Raw genomic sequence first — 17,079 nt, 5'->3', positions numbered from 1 at the left:
CAGGCTTGTTTAGATCTTCCTTTGCAAACTTCTGACACTGAATTTTGTGGTGAGGACGCAGGAAAGTTTTTCTTCTAATGACTCTTCCATGAAGGTCATGTTTGTGCAGGTGTCACTGCACAGTAGGACAGTGCACCACCACTCCAGAGTCTGCTAAATCTTCCTGAAGGTATTTTGCAGTCAAACAGGGGTTTTGATTTACCTTTCTAGCAATCCTATAAGCAGTTCTCTCAGAAAGTTTTCTTGGTCTTCCAGACTTCAACTTGACCTCCACCGTTCCTGTTAACTGCCATTTCTTAATCACATTACGAACTGAGGAAATGGCTGCCTGAAAACGCTTTGCTATCTTCTTATAGCCTTCTGCTTTGTGGGCATCATTTATTTTAATTTTCAGAGTGCTAGGCAGCTGCTTAGAGGAGCCCATGGCTGCTGTTTGTTGGGACAAGGTTTGAGTAGTCAGGGTATTTATAAAGCTTTGAAATTTGCATCACCTGGCCGTTCCTAACAATGACTGTGAACAAGCCATAGCTCTAACAAGCTAATTAAGGTCTGAGACCTTGGTAAAAGTTATCTGAGAGCTCAAATCTCTTGGGGTGCCTAAACTTTTGCAAGGTGCTCCTTTGCTTTTTTTTCACTCTAAAAATGTACAAAACAAAAATAATACACTAATCTTACTTAAGATGTTGAAAAGAATGTTTCATCTTTAACTTTATGACTTTTGGAGATCAGTTCATCATCTACTCACTTAACTATTCACAGTAACAGAAATTTTGACCAGGGGTGCCCAAAGTTTTGCATGCTATGAGTGTGGGCAGCACAGATGAAACATTGGAAGCAGCAATGGAAATTTTCCTGCATGTGAAAGAGTGGAGAGTGGAAATAGGGAACATAAGTTGTTACTTGTGCATGCTGCTCCACACCAGTCCTTATTCCTATCCCTGTTCCCACTGATCTCACTACAGTGCACATTTACCAACTTCTACTTTACTCCTCCTTTATCCATGCCAGCATTTACTGCCCATTCATATTGTCTCCAGAACTGCAAAAGCACTAAAGAGTCAATCACTTTGCATCTGGAGTCACAGAGGACCCATTGGATAAAATTTGTGGGTCTCCTTCCCTGGGAAATGATAGTAGTGAACCTAGTGTGTTTTTCTGATTGGGCAGAAACATAGCCTAGTGGTTAGCACAATCGCTTTACAAGCCAGCAATCACTGATCTAGGTTTGATTCCCGCCACGGTTCTGTAAGGAGTTTGTATGTTCTCCTCGTGACGGTGTGAGTTTTCCCTGGGTGCTCCAGTTTCCTGCCACGTTTCAAAGACATACCATTAGGATTAGTTAGTTGTGGACATGCTATGTTGGTATTGGAAGCATAGTGACTCTTGTGACTACCAGCCTAATTTTCATTGATTTGCTGCAAACAACACACTTCACTGTATGTTTCGAGGTACGTGTGACAAGTTAAGTTGATGCTTAATCCTCACCTGATTTTTGTACTTTTGTACTAACCATATACTCACACTAAACTTTTGGTTTATTTAATCCCTTAATTTAAATACCTTTAACAGCCAAGATGGGATTTAAATTCCTATCTCTTTATTATTATTCTGGACTCTGACTGCTAGTCCAGCAATTTAACAACTATGCAACCATTTATCTGGCAGGAAAGCCAAATAAGAAGAAAGTTAGAAGGCAAGTTACTGACTAGAGGGAAGATCAGGACTGAGAGAGAAGTGAATAATCAGAAAAAGCACCTTGGTGTTTATGAATACATTCAGTGAGAGGAATAGAATATAAAGCAAGGATATAATATTGAAGCTTTGGTCAGACTGCACTTGGAAAATAGTGAGCAGTTTTGTGATGGCTTTGGAGACGATCCAGAGGAGGGTCACAAGAATGATCCCAGGAAAGAAAGGGTTAATGTATGAGGAGCATTTGATGGCTTTGGAGTTTGGAAGAATAAAGGGAGATCACATTGAAACCTATGGAATATAGGTAGAAGTGGAGAGGTTATTTCCTGTAGTGGAGGAGTCTCAGATCAGAGGGCACAGGCTCAGAATAGAAGGTTGTCTCTTTGGAACAGAATTGAAGAGGAATTTCTTCAGCCAAATAGCTGTAGACGCCAAGTCATTGAGTATATTTGATATTCGGATGTTGATAGATTCTTGATAAGTCAGTGTGTGAAAGGTTGCGGGGAGAAGTCAGGAGAATGGGGAGGGAATAATAAATCAGCCATGATAAAATGATGGGCCGAATGGCCTAATTCTGCTCCTATATCTTATGGTCTAAACTTAACATGTTGTTTAGCTTTCTTTTAAAAATGAGAGTTACATGCTGCAATGGGTTTGCAAGGGAAAGAAGCAGGTAATTGTTGTAGTTCCCCATAGGTGAAAATTCCCTATGCCTCCAGAAAGTTTAAAATTCTTGAAGGCAATGTTCACTTTGGGCATTGCTGATAAACAAATGGTCTGCAGTTACAGATTAGTAGCTTGCAGGCAGGTGTGAGATACAATATGAGGCTGCTCCACAGACAGTCTCCATTAGAATTCAATATTCTTCACCCCTGAATGGGTAACTCACCAGTTTCTGTGGGCATGACTCCATGATATAAAACTGTATATAGGTGACAACAATGGGCCTAACACCACATGTTGACATTACTACTGTTTCACTCTTAAACGTTAAACCATTCAGGTGTTAGAGAGGCTATGCTATAGGGCCCAGCTTCAGTATCCAATGGTGGGACATCCCAGTCTCTGCTCCCTCCCCACAGGGGTTCTGCATCAAGCTTCAGTGCAACCCTCAACCTGTCCTCCTTCCTGCATTCCAGAATGTGTCTGTCGAGAGCATTAGCTTTTAGACATCTCCTTCCACTGGAAGATCATCAAGTTCCTTAATGGCTCTTGTTAGATGTGTACAAGGTGATAAGAGGTATAGATAGAGTGGACAGCCATTGACTTTTTGCCCAGGGTGGAAATGGCTAATATGAGGTGGTATATGTTTAAGGTGACTGGAGGAAAGAATAGTGGGATGTCAGAGGTAGATTTTTTACACAGAGAGTGACGGGTGTGTGGAATGGTGGCAGAGGTGGATACATTTAAGAGACTCTTAGGTAGGAACACGGATGTAAAGAAAATGGATGCTATGTCAGAGGGAAGAGATAGATCGATTGGAACAGGTTGGTACAACATCATGGGACAAAAGGCCTGTGCTGTGCCATAATGTTCCACGTATGTTCCACATTCCTAATTCAGGACTAATTGATCAATCACATTGATTAACACACCATATTGATATAGAGGACTGAAATGCAAAACAGTTTTACTCTAATCAGATGTTGTATGTGTCCTGAGACTGTTTGGTAGGAAAAGGAAGAGGGACTGTCACTGTGCACCTAACTATTCTATATGAAATGTCTGATGTAATGGGTTAGAGGAGCTATGCTGTGGTCCAGTAGCTGCAGGAAGGTCAGAGGCTGAATACAGTCAAATATCCATGGGAGACTTCAGTTAACTGATGGGGGCAACTATTGCCCAACTTTGTCTCACTTACTGTACTCTTGTAAGTCAGAGTGGTAGAATATTAACAAAGACTCGACATTTAACATGAGCTCTGCTTGAACTGCTAGACTGACCACAAAGTGGACACTGTTAATCTAATGTTCCAGTCTTTCTCCGGCTGCATTAACCCATCTCTTCTCTTTTTTTTCAGTCTCTTCGTTGCAGAAACCATCCTGATACTAACACCAGCCCCTCAAATGAAGACTATGTAGCATGTTTCTCTTTTCATTCTCTGCTCGTGACTAATAGTCTCTTGTTGTGATGTGGTATGGTGGGGAAAGGTTGAATATCAAATTTTGTGCCTCTTCTGTTTGGATACTGATGTGAGTCCTACTGCCAGTGACTGAGCGAGGATAAAGCATACCTAAAAACTACAGTGGGCCAGTGTAGCCACTTCCCTCTGACTGAGGATATAATGAATAAATTGCTGGATATTTCTTTGAGAAACCATGTAGCAAGCAGCTCGTTAACCCTCAGTCATATGCATCAGGTTTCAACTGTTTTGACTTCTAATTTATTAACCAAATAAGTTTGTAACACCTTGGGAATATGATTCAATGACAGAAGCTATTAACTTGTTTACAGCCTAGGTGCAGCCTTTCCTTGAAGGATTTGTATGCTTTCAGTAACAAAATATTTTGTTTCAGTTAATCTGTTTTTGCTTGAGGTTGTGTTGCTTAACACATTGCAAATCCCAGCTCTTTTAAAGTTGTACAATTTTCTCCTCTATTGCAGGACACCCTTGGCAGTTTGAAACGCAGTGGCTCCTTCACCAAACTACGCGACTCCATCCGGAGAAGCAGTGAGAAACTTGTCCGAAAGCTAAAAGGTGTCACGGCACAGGATGCACGGCCAAAAATGCTCGGGTACAGAGCGCACCGGTGCCGGGTGACTTGGGAGGGTCTCTCTCACCTGCAACCCATAGACTCTGAACTCCTCATGCTAAAGCCCCCCTTCTTTCCCATTCACTTCCAAGCCGAATGACCTCTTGTGTCTCTGCTCCATCACTGCTGGCTAAAGTCTTTTATGTCCCACAATTGCTAATCATTCCTTCAGCTTTCTGGGTGACAACCCCCTTAAGTTCACGTCTGGTGGGCCCTAGATCTTTGCACATCCACACAATATTTTAGTTTAGTGGTGCCCTTGTGAGGGATTTTGGGACATTTGTTACCTTAAGGCACCATTTAAATTGAAGTAGAACATACAAGGTGCTGGATGAGCTCAGCAGGTCAGGCAGCATCGGTGGAGGGATATGGACAGTCTCGATTCTTCAGGGTAGAAACCCTACATCTGGACTGGAAAGATCGAGGGGTGAAACAAGATCTGACGGGTGATGGGTGGGTCCAAGTGAGGGAGAGGTGATAGTCAGTTGGAGGTGAGGAGAATGGCAATGGCTCAGAAGTTGAAATGAGAGTTGAAAGTGACAGAGGTCTGAAGATGATGGAATCTGATAAGAGAGGAAGGTGGAGCCAACAATAAAGGAAGGGAGGTGGGGAAGGAAACCAGTGGGAAGAGTGTGCAGTGATGAGCAAATAGAGAGGGAGAGAGAGGGTGATGGGGGTCAGGAAGAGAGATAAAGGGGAAAAAGGATGGAGTGGGGCAGTTACCAGAAGTATGAGAATTTGATATTCATATCACCAGGTTGGAGAGTGCTTGAAGTGGAATATTAGATTCTGTTTAGTCTTGACCTGGCAGTGGAGGAGGCTGTGGGCAGACATGTCATATCTCCATTATAAATTCAAATTGTTGTCGCTCCATCTGACCATTTGTTTTTCTAATCTCTGTCAGAGTTTATCATAATCTCGTCACGTAAGAACACAAGAAAATGGAAGCAGGAGTGGGTCATCTGACCCCTCAGCCACACTGCCCAATCTTGATGTGACCTGAGCCACAACTCCCCTTCTTCGCTAGTTATCCAAAAGCTGAAAGTAAAACCTGATCCCTCACGTAGATTTAAACCTGGTTATTCTCTCCACCAACCAATGATAGCAATCGTGACCCTTTCAGAACATCCCAGAATCACTACTTCACAGTGCGTACTGTTGATAATCAACTAGCGTACAACAAGCACTCTTTCAAGATTGTTTACTGTCATAGAGTCATAGAAAAGTGCAGCACAGATACAGCCCTTCTACTCTGCGCCAGACCATCTAAACTGCCTACTCCCACTGACCTGATGTTGTCAGTGTTATTTATTTAATTGGGTTGTCCTTATGTAGTTTTAGAACTTGTGTGAAGATCTGATCACATTTTAGATCATATTTATGCAGCAGTAGAGAAGATCCCACAGGGTTCACAAGCTTTCTAGCACCACTGTAGCTATTCTTGAATCAACCTTCAGGCTTTCAGACTCCTGTATCTTCTCCCAGAATGCAGAAATGAGAAAATAATGGCCTGACATGCTGACAATTTCTTCCCCCCACAGATGCTGCTCAATCTGCTCAGTTCTCTCAGCAGATTATTTGTTAGCCCTTGACAATACCATGTGCCTTCCTGACACCATTCTGTCCTAGTGAATCGTTGTCCCGAAAGTAGACCGGCAAACTGTATATTACATTAATGGAAACAGGAGGAGACCATTCGGCCTCTCAACTGTACTGAAGTCAATTGATCTTAAGCAAGAGTAAATCTGCAGATGCTGGAAATGCTGGAAGAAGGGTCTTGGCCCAAGACATCGACTGTATTTTTTTCAATAGATGCTGCCTAGCCTGCTGAGTTCCTCCAGCGTTATGTGTGTGTTGACTGATCTTAACGCTATTTGCCCCACAGCCCCTGGGAGCCATACCCATCAAGGAGGTGGGGATGATTTAAACAGTTACAGAGTAGTGTCATCCAGAACTGCTGCCCCTGTGATGCTGGAAGATCTCAAATAAATATTGTGGGACCACTTTGGCAACTCGCTCCAGAGGCTGAACACAGAACAGTGCAACACAGGGTTCTCTGGCCCGGGATGTTGTGCTGAACTAATGATGTGTCACTACACTAATCCCTTCTGCCTGCACATGGCCCATAACCCTCCATTCTCTGCATATCCATGTGCCTGTCTAAGAGGCTCATAAACACCTTTATCGTATCTGCCTTCTCCACCACCTCTGGCACCCACCACTCCATACAAGAGAAAATTTGCCCCACACATCTCCTTTGACCTTCATACCTCTTACTTTAAATGAATGGTTACCAGTATAGACATCTCAACAAGGCAGCTCTTCTCCATCTAAGCCTTTCATAATTTTATAAACCTCTATCAAGTCTGTCCTCAGCCTCTTGTGAAACAAACCTAGTTTGTCCAACCTCTCACATGCCTTCTAATCCAGGCAGCATCCTGGTAAACCTTTCCTGTACCCACTCCAGAGCCTCCACAACCTTCCCGTAATGTGCTCTCTCCAAAGCCTCCACATCCTCCTATAATGTGCCCTCTCCAAAGCTTCCACAACCATCCTATAATGCACTCTCTCCAAAGCCTCAAGATCCTTCCTATAATGTGCCCTCTCCAAAGCCTCTGCATCCTCCCTGTAATGTACCCTCTGCACAGCCTCTGCACCCTCCCTACAATGTGCCTCCACAGAGATATTAAAGTCGTCCTTAGTGGCAGGTGACATGCAGGAGGATTGGACGATAGCAAGTGTTGTTCCGCTGTTTAAGAAAGGTGCTAAAAATAAACCAGGAAAGTATAGGCCAGTGAGCCTGATATCAGTAGTGAGAAAGTTATTGGAAGGTATTCTCAGGTATTAAGGATAGTCAGCATGGTTTCCGCTTTGTGCATGGTAGGTCGAGTCTAACCAATCTTACAGAGTTTTTTGAGGAAGTTACCAGGTAAGTTGATGAAGTTAGTGGGTGTTGTCCACATGGACTTTAGCAAGGCATTTCACGAGGTCTCACATCAGTGATCCAGTCACTAGGCATTCAAGATAAGATAGTAAATTGGATGAGACATTGGCTTTGTGGGAGAAGCCAGAGAGTGGTAGTAGGTGGTTTCTTTTCTGACTAGAGGCCTGTGACTAGTGGAGTTCCGCAGCAATCGGTGCTGGGCCATTGTCATTTGCCATCTATGTCAATGATCTGGATGATAATGTGATCAACTGGATCAACAAGTTTGCAGATGATGCCAAAATTGGAGTTGTAGTGGAGAGTGAGGAAGACTATCATGACTTGCAGAGATCTGGACCAGCTGGAAAAATGGGCAGATGGAATTCAATGCAGACAAGTGTGAGGTTTTGCATTTCAGTAGGACCAACCAGTGTAGGTCTTACACAGTGAATAGTGGGGCAGTGAGGAGCGCAGAGGAGCAAAGGGATCTGGGAATACAGGTCCATAATTCATTGAAAGTGGCATCACAGGTTGTTAGAATCATAAAGAAAGCTTTTGGCACATTGTCCTTCATAAATCAAAACAGGAGATGGGATGTTTTGTTGAAGTTGTAGAAGACGTTGGTGAGGGCTAATTTGGAGTATTGTGTGTAGATTTGGTCACCTACCTACAGGAAAGATATAAACAAGGTTGAAAGAGTGCAGATAAAATTTACAAGGATATTCTCAGGTCTGGAGAACCTGACTTATATGGAAGATTGAATAGGTTAGGACTTTATTTCTTGGAATGTAGAAGAATGAGAGGAGATTTGATAGAGGTATACAATATTTTGAGGGATATAGATCGGGTAAGTGCAAACAGGCTTTCCCACTGAGATTGAGTGGGACTACAACTAGATGTCATTGGTTAAGGGTGAAAGGTGAGAAGTTTAAGGGGAACATGAGGGGAGACTTCTTCACTCAGAGAGTCATGAGAGTGTGGAACGAGCTACCAATGCAAGTGGTGCATGCGAGCCTGACTTCAGTGTTTAAGGGAAGTCTGGATAGTTACATGGATGGGTTGGATGGATATGGAGGGCAGTGGTCTTAGTGCAGATCAGTGGGAGTAAGCAGTTTAAATGCCCTGGGATGGGCTGATGGGACTGTTTCTGTGCTGTACTTTTCTGACTCTATGGCTCTAACCTTTCTATATTGCACCTTCTCCAAAGCCTCCTATCATGGGATGTCCAGCATTGAATGTGCAACGGAGCGTAATAAAATCTGAAAATCCTGTTGCTCTTTCTCTTGCAGGATGAAGCGAGCAAACTCTCTGAATGTCCTGAATGTGGGCAGCAGGATTTCTGGAGACACTTTTCAGGTAGTCTGTTCCTCTTTGTCAGAAAACAGAACACTGGAAAAATTCAGAAGCTCAAGCAGCTTCTGTGGCAGCAGAAGACACAAGTCCATGTTTCGCATTGGGACCCTGCATCAGGATCGAGGGGGGAAAGGAAAGGTGGATGGTGTACGTCGGGATGCTGGAATAGGGATGGGATAGAGACACCATGATGATGGGTGGAAGCAGGTGGAGATGGGGTGGTGGGCAGATGGAATGAGATTAGAAAAGTGCGTAGATAGGACAGAGGCTCATTCCCAATCTACTTTCACCTATCACCTACCAGCCTCAATCTGTCAGATTTCCTCTTCCTTCTTCATCCTGATGCAGGTCTCACCAGGAATAATGTTATGCCCTTTCCCTCCACAGATGCTGACTGATCTTCTGATTTCTTGTAGGATTTTTTTTTTGTTCCAGATTCCATCATCTGCTGCCTCACCTGCTAGATCTTGCGTCACAAAAGTCCTGGTGCCTGGAAAAGGCATATAAGCTGGCATTGCACACCAGGGCAGTGGAAATCGGCCTTGAGGGGCCTGACGCTGAGACTCGGGAGGCTGTGTGCAATGTGTCTCAAACAGTATGCTCAAAAGTATCTCCTCACTGCCATGTAGCCGTCCTAAAGCCTTCACCCTCTTGAACCCAGTGTGTATTGGCTGAAGTTAAAGGGAGTGAAGGGTTTGGGATGTGTACATGGTCAGTCATCAGCCAGTGAGGAGAGAGAGTATCAGTGAGGGGTGGGGAGACGTGGGACAGAGGGTCAGGCCAAGGAAGTATTGCTCCACTGTTTAAATTAAACAGGATCTACCAGGCTGATTGCCACCACCAGATTCCCTTAAATCAGGTGCAGCACACAAAGTACTGGAGCAACTCAGCAGGTCAGGCATCTGTGGAGGCAAGTGGACGTTCGATATTTCAGTTCTAGGGTCTCGACCCGAAGCATTGACTGTCCATTCCCTCTACAGATGCTGCCTGGCCCACTGAGTTCCTCTAGTGCTTTGTGTGTTGCTGCAGGTCACAGTATCTGCTGTCTCTTGTGTTGCTTTTCTCCCTTTTGTCATAACATCGGGTGTTTGATGTTACAGAGTATTAGCAATAACTCCTCCAATTAACCTGGACCAAGTACCTGGCAGGAGCTATACAGCAGCTTCAATATCAATTTGATCCTTGAGCTTGATGGTTTTTAACAAAAGGTATAATATCTGGTTCAAGTTGTGATAGCAAAAGCCTTAAGTCCCCACGTGTAACAATATCCAAGTGGTTTCTGTTTTTTATGAGTATGTGGTTCACTGCACTGAAGCCTCTTTCAACAAGGTAGGAGGTTGGAAATGCAATGAAGAGTAGTTTGGCTCTTTTCCAAAGACCGGGAAATGTTGTATGACAGTGTAGCCACATACTAGAAAAGCCGACATTTTTTAAAAGCATTTTTGCTTCATCTGTCTGAATTTAAATAATTTCTTCTTGCAAGCTCTCTTCCTGTTCTTCCACCTTGCAAAGAAATTGGTTAATTAGGCAGTCTGGAATTTCCAGATCGTTCAAATCCTTGAATCGATTCTGAAAATCCTTCTTCAGTAACTGCAGGCGTAAGCAGTACTCTTGCAAATCACTGTCTGTGAAAGAGGGTGCCTTACTTTCCATGCAGGGAAACCATGAGAATACTCTTCTTCCAATGTTTTCCCAATTTTCCAATAAAAGTGGACACTGCAGCTTTTGCCTGGATTCAATTGAAATTGTCACCCTGATGTTTCATATTTAGAATGTTCATTTTGTCATACAGATCAACTAGGTATACCACATCTCCAAGTTCAATCTCATTTCCCAAGCTCTTGTCGACATTGAGTAAAAATTCAACCACAGTGTCAAAAAGATCGAAGAAACATTTTAAGCAGCAGCCTTTTGACAGCCAACGCTCTTCAATCTGAAGAAGCAAGTATTCAAATTCTTCGTTATCTTGGCATAACTAGCAAAATATTCTGCTATTTAATGATGAGCTTTAATTTTGTTGATAGTGGATAAATGGACTCGGAGTCCCTTTTTTCATAAATGCCTCTAAACCAGCATGGCAACCTGTCATATATGGTGCTCCATCTGTTGCACAGGAAATCATGTTCCTAATGGCAATACATTTATCCTCAATATAGGTTTTGAGCTCATTGTAGATTGATTCTCCGTCGATATTTTTTACAAAAAAGAATCTTTTCATGAACTTCTACGTTTTTGATAAACTGTATATATGCCATTAGCAATGCCTCATTTTCTTGGACAGTTGTATCCCAAATTCAGTTTTTTTGTAGCTCTGTGCATAGTTGATACTCAATGTCTTCACTCATCTTGTCAATACGACGAGCTACAGAGGTATTACTCAGAGAAATTGATTTTAAAATACTGGTATCAATTTTGAGAACAACGGCGAGCACTTCTGATACAACAGGCATTATTAATCCATCACCAATTATGTAAGATTTTCCACACTTTGCTATTATTTTGGAAATGTTATAAGAAGCAATGAGGCCACTATCAAGGTCATTTTTGGCTTTCTTGGCAAATGATGAGTGTGCAACGCTGTTTTCACCTTCTAGAACTGAGTAATACCATAAGTAGCCTTTTCAGGGTGTCTTTTACGGAAGTGTTCCTGCAATCTTGATGGTTTCGTGGCTTCATTAGACAGTACAGTATTACAAATAAGATACATGGGGTGTTGCTGATCTGACGAGAATGGAGTAAAATTATACTCCAGGTATGTAACATTGTATTGACGCACTTTCAGTAGTTTCTGCTTCTTAGCAGGTTTAGAATTCAATGCTTCACTGTCTTCAGACTCATAGAGTCATAAGTATCTATCATTAATGAGACTAAATTAAAATAAAAAAATTAACACTAACTGGGAATTTCTATCGGATATTGATGATTGGTCGGTGTTCTTGCCTTGGTGTAGGACACAAGGAGGAATCTTCTGTAGTATTACAAGAGATTCTGCAGTTGCTGGAAACCTGTAGCAACCCACACAAAATGCTGAGGAACTCAGTAGATCAGGCAGCATCTAAGGAGGGAAATAAGCATCTAATAAGTTTCAGGCCAAGACCATCAGAAACGTCAGTTGTTCATTTCACTCAATAGATGCTTCCTGACTTGTTGACCTGCTCCAGCATTTTGTGTTTTTCTTCTGTGGTGTCCCACCCCCACCCAACTATCGAAGGTTATCCTCTGAGGAATTTCAGGGACACTGATTGTCTCTCCTTTCTCCTCCTTTCCCAGCGCCCCACCAGTGGCCTGACCGAGTCGCGGACTCTGAGCAACAGCCACAGCAACCTGACTCGCCGTGGCTCTCTGACAGAATCCAGCTGAAGGACATGGACATGGCACCTCGATGCATTGCAGTTATTGGGGAGCCTACAGTCATCAATCAACACGCACGCACACACAAACAGACACACACACTCACACACACTCACACACACACACACCACACACACACACACACACACAGACTCACACTCTCTCTCACGCACATACATACACACACACACTCACACACGTATACTCACACACACAGACTCTCACACTCACACACATATACACACACACTCACACATATACTCACACACACAGACTCTCACACTCACACACATATACACACACACACTCACACATATACTCACACTCACACATACACTCTCACACTCTCATACACACACACGCTCACACACACACACAAACTCTCACACTCCCATTTCCTGCAGGGTCTGAGATTCCAGGTATAAGGTGCAGCCAATCCCAATTCATTCTTTAAGGCAATCCCAGAAAGTTTGTGGTATAGCTCTTCTGTGTGTCTCCATGGTACTTACAACAGTCAAACTGACCACCTGTTACTGTCTCTGGTGTACACCAAGTCAACATCCTTTTCCTTCCTCTCTCACTGTGGACCGTTATGTCCACAACTTTGAGTATGAAATAGCAGGAGAGAGCTTGGATAGGTGATCAAATGACCATCATTGTTTAAGATGTATTCCATCCCATCGCCCACCTTCCCTTCTCTGTACAGTTAACCTGAACCTAGTCGGCAATCAATGTGAGCCTTTTATTGGTATTTCGCAGCACAAGGTGGAGTCATTCAATATTTACACTCCGCAGTATCCTCCTCCAGCCCTCCATTCCAGCTGGACTCAACATCAATCCCGCTACATATTTTTCTCCAAATCCCTTCTGTGGTGGGGAGATCCCAGTGTCTCCATTGAATCTAGAGCAAGGCCGTGCAGGAGGGAAGTCACGGATAGGGCTAAATGAGAGAGTGAAATGAGATAGACAGAGTGATAGTGAGAGAACCAGAGGAAGTTCAAATTACAGGGACTTCAAGGGAGAGAGGGCAAGATGATCATGCCGGGATTGTGCTTGAGGAATTTATCCCCCTGTATGGTCTTTCTACAGAGTAATCTGTGCAGTACCTGTTAATACAGAGTACTGTCCCTCGTTGAAACACTGTCCTGTTCCCAGTTCATGGCGACCATCCACATTGCCTCTGTCTTGAGGACAATCAGATCTAGTTAGAGCTATTTATCGGCCTTCAGACAGTGCCTCATCTTGCTGTGCTGTCCTGGTCAGACATTACTCAGTAACATAATGTCCCTCTCCAAGTGATTGACCTGAGAACCCTTGCAACCTCTGTGCAATCTAGAAAATTACATTTCTACAGGCGTACCCCCACTCTGTTCATCTCACAAAACTCTGGTGTTGGTCATCTCACTCCACTCTGACCATGTGTCTCTCTCTTCATTAGACCCTCTAATGTGAACTCCCTCAGTTTCTCTCCATCATTCTTTCTGCCTAATCATTTCTCTCTCGATTTTCACCATATTGCTTTAACTTTCACCCCCTCTTTCAACCTGTTTCCTTATCACACCATCCTTCCATCTGCCTCCCTTCTCTCTGTCTGTCTTCCACCAATTGTGCTCTCATTCCCACACTCCCCACCTCGTCCCCATTCATCACCCTCACCCTCTCCCTCCTCCCCTTCCCCAGACTCCCCACTCCATCTCCCATCCCAAATCTCCTCACCTCCCCACACCCCCACTTCTCTCTCTGTATGACTATGCCAAATGAAGTGAACAGGTCTTCCCTTTGCAGCATTGACCCATCAAATAATTTCCATTCACAGACGCAGCAGCCATATGACTTCCTCCTGTCACGGTATTGTATTGTCCTGTGACTGTGTAGATAGTAGTACAGGAGGGTACTTTGTCCATTCGGTCTGACCTCCAGACACTTTTACCTCCCTGTTGCATTTCCATTCAGCACTTCTGTTCATTTCCAGCTGCTCCCCTTACCAAATGCATTCTATCCTAACCCCTTTGACGTAACCCCAGTCTTTTAAAGACACAACTTTCTCAGTGGGGTGGACATAATCCTGGCAATACACCACCTGGGTTTCTAGGTCAATAGTCTGTGTCTGCCTTGTGTATGTTTGTGATCTCAATTGGTATGGTGATACCACTTAAATGTAACAATTAGTCTTATGTTTTCTTCTATAGAGGTGATGTGATGGAGGAAATGGAAGCAGGAACTGCTGGTAATACTTAGCAGGTCAAGCAGCACGTGTGGTGTGGGAAGTGGTGGTAACAGAACTGGGAAAAGTTGGAAACAGAGCAGTTTTCAGATTCCATGGAGATGGGAAGGTGGTGGAGAAACCAAAAGAGAAAGTTTGTGACAGGGTGGAGACCAGGAATATGGAAAATATTGAATCAGGAATAGAACCAGGGTGAGACATTTCACCCATTTTGTTTGCTCCACTCCTCAGTGTCATCATAGCTATTTCTTTACCTCAGTGCCCCTTTCTGCACCAACCCCAAATTCCTTGGTTCCTTTATCTATTGAACCCCCTTTTGAATACACGGCCCTCAAGTGGAAAATCCAAATGACATTCTGTAAATATTTCAGGTTTCTGACATCGACAGCATTTTGCTGTCAGTGGCTTTGTTTAGTGTTTCCGGGGGACAGGGCAGGGAGCTTCCCCACACAGGCAGGGCATCACTGAAAGCATTTTCCCCTGTCTTCCAGAGATCACTCAGGCCTAGGCTGCAGGAATGTGGCATTGCTGCAGTGACCATGTAGGTCAAGTGAGGTGTCCCTGTCATAGGTCATGAATAGGGTTCTCTCATTGCATGTGAGGGGTGTCATGAGGAAGACCTACCATCAAAGGTACAGTGAGGAGGGGGCTAGGTTTACCTCTGACACAGGTCAGATGAGGAGGTACCTCTGACATTGGTCAGGCAGGAGAGACCACTGAACTTTTGACCAAAAAAGGTTTAGTCCATGGTAAAGTCAGTCAAGCATCTGCCCAGCTGATGTTCTGTCAGAACAGAGCAGAAAGCCAAAGCCAGGACCTACTGGCAACGGGATGTTACCCATGAGATTGCAGATGCTGGAATCTGGAACACACGATCTGCTGGAGGAATTCAGCAGGTCGAACAGCATCTTTAGGGCAGGGAAGGAATTGTCATCATTTTCTCCTGCAAAGTTCCTCCAGAAGATTGGGATGTTACCCACATCGGGCGCAAGGAATTGTGGCACTTTGAGGAAAACACTGGGAGGTGGCGATGGCAAAAGGAAGCACACATCTCAGGTCAGAAAGGGAAGTTTGTACAATAAAGTTTGCAAGGGTCTGCTGGATTGGAGAGAAAATTCCATGTTCTCAATGCAAATTCATGCCAAACTTAACAGTTTCTACACTTGTGGAACAGCATCTGGAAAACTCCCACCCAGCAGACTCTGCCATTAGCAGGTTTCTGATTAATTGTTGTTGTGTTCTGAACACTACCAAATTCTACTGAAAACTGTGTGATTTTACTGTTATTTATTGTTTGCATTTTAAATAAAATGGTATAATTGAGATATTTTCTTCGGATTTCTGTGAGGTGAAAGTGGAAGCTTGTTCTGACAGGAGGGTCTTTGGTTGGTGCCTATGATCTGTATCACACAGTAGATGAAACCGGCCAGATCAGACTAAATAATCCTTCCTTAGCAACGTGTTGCCTGTGAGGCTTTAACCTGCAACTATTTTTTCCACAGAGCCTTGATACCTGTTCAAAGTAGATTAGAACTCTTGACACACTGCTTACAGCCAGCAGACTCACTGACGTTGATTGGATTGTTCGTTCACTATGTTTAATGTACCTTCTGTGAATGTGGGAGCTTTGCAAGGGTGCAGAGGAGATTTACCAAGATGGTGCGTGAATTAGACAGTCTGATTTAGGATGGCTTGAGCGAACTAATGTTTTTCTCTTTGGAGTGAAGGAGGATGAGAGGTGACTTATAAGATCATGAGGTAGCGTGGGCCGCTGGCACCTTTTTCTCAGGGTGACAGTAGCTAATAGGAAAAGATACCTTCTTAAGATGAGTGGAGGAAAGTATGGGGGGGGGGATGTCAGAAATTGTTTTTTTATACAGAGATGGTCAGTGTGGAACACAGTTGAGGGGTGGTGGTAGAGCCAAATATAGGGATATTTTAAAGACTCTTAGACACATAGATGAAAGAAAAATAGATGGCTATGTGGGAGGGAAGGGTTAGATTGATTCAAATTCAAGTTTATTATCATTCAAGTATAGACATGTATGCAGCTCAATGAAACTCGTTCCTCTGGGCCACACAGCATATATGGTTATAGAGTAGTTAAGATTGTGAAGTAGGTTAAAAAGTTGGCACAACATTTTTGGCAGAAAGGCCTGTGCTGTGCTGTAATGTTCTATGTTAAGTCTCGAACCCAACTTCTTGTAGGTCCATCCTGGCTTCTCGGTGCCAGTGAGAAGAGATTAGGAAGGTAGGTACACTTCTGTTTGCAGCATGTAGGTGAACATGCAAGAACAGCTTCATTGTCGGTTACCCTTGAATTGTGCAATTTACCCTTTCAGAGGGGCAATGTATGGAGGCAGAGAGAGTATAGAACTCACTGACTGGGCCAGAGGGCCTGTTTTTGTGCTCTGTGACTCCATCTAACACGAGAACTCCACACAGACAGAAGCCAAGATCAAGATCAGATCTGGATATGTGGGCAGGTGAGGCAGCAGTGGGACCTCTTTGGACTTGTCTGCAGAGTGGGAGATTGCTTTGGTTATTAATCGCAAAGGCCAACAAAAAGAAGCTAGGTTTAAGTGGAGCAGCCATTATGTGAGTGGGCCATTGTTAAAGTGGTCAGTTTTAGGTGGGAACAGAAGTTAGAGTCAAAGGCAAAACAAGTGTATGCAAAATGGTAGTTAAGGCAACGAGATGTTGCTCCTGTAGGAAGTGGGATTGCAGGGTTCCTAATGGTCTCCTTGATGACTACATCTGCAGGCAGTACATCCAACTTCAGG

At 43.7% G+C, this 17,079-nt stretch overlaps 1 protein-coding gene across 2 annotated transcripts in view; it reads left to right on the top strand.

The window, feature by feature from the left end:
* klc3 (kinesin light chain 3) overlaps nt 1-15,665 on the top strand; it is a 96,394-nt gene extending 80,729 nt beyond the window's left edge. For both annotated transcript variants that reach the window (XM_063060347.1, XM_063060346.1), the window contains 3 exons: nt 4,297-4,427; nt 8,658-8,724; nt 11,992-15,665. In XM_063060347.1, coding sequence (XP_062916417.1) covers nt 4,297-4,427; nt 8,658-8,724; nt 11,992-12,081 — 288 coding nt within the window. In that variant the 3' untranslated portion in view covers nt 12,082-15,665. The remainder of the gene's footprint in view (nt 1-4,296; nt 4,428-8,657; nt 8,725-11,991) is intronic.
* The last annotated feature ends 1,414 nt before the right edge of the window (nt 15,666-17,079 follow it).

The sequence above is a fragment of the Mobula hypostoma genome, chromosome 10 (genome assembly GCF_963921235.1).
Source record: "Mobula hypostoma chromosome 10, sMobHyp1.1, whole genome shotgun sequence".
In the NCBI taxonomy this organism is placed as follows: domain Eukaryota; kingdom Metazoa; phylum Chordata; class Chondrichthyes; order Myliobatiformes; family Myliobatidae; genus Mobula; species Mobula hypostoma.
This window is presented reverse-complemented; position numbering and strand designations above follow the sequence as displayed.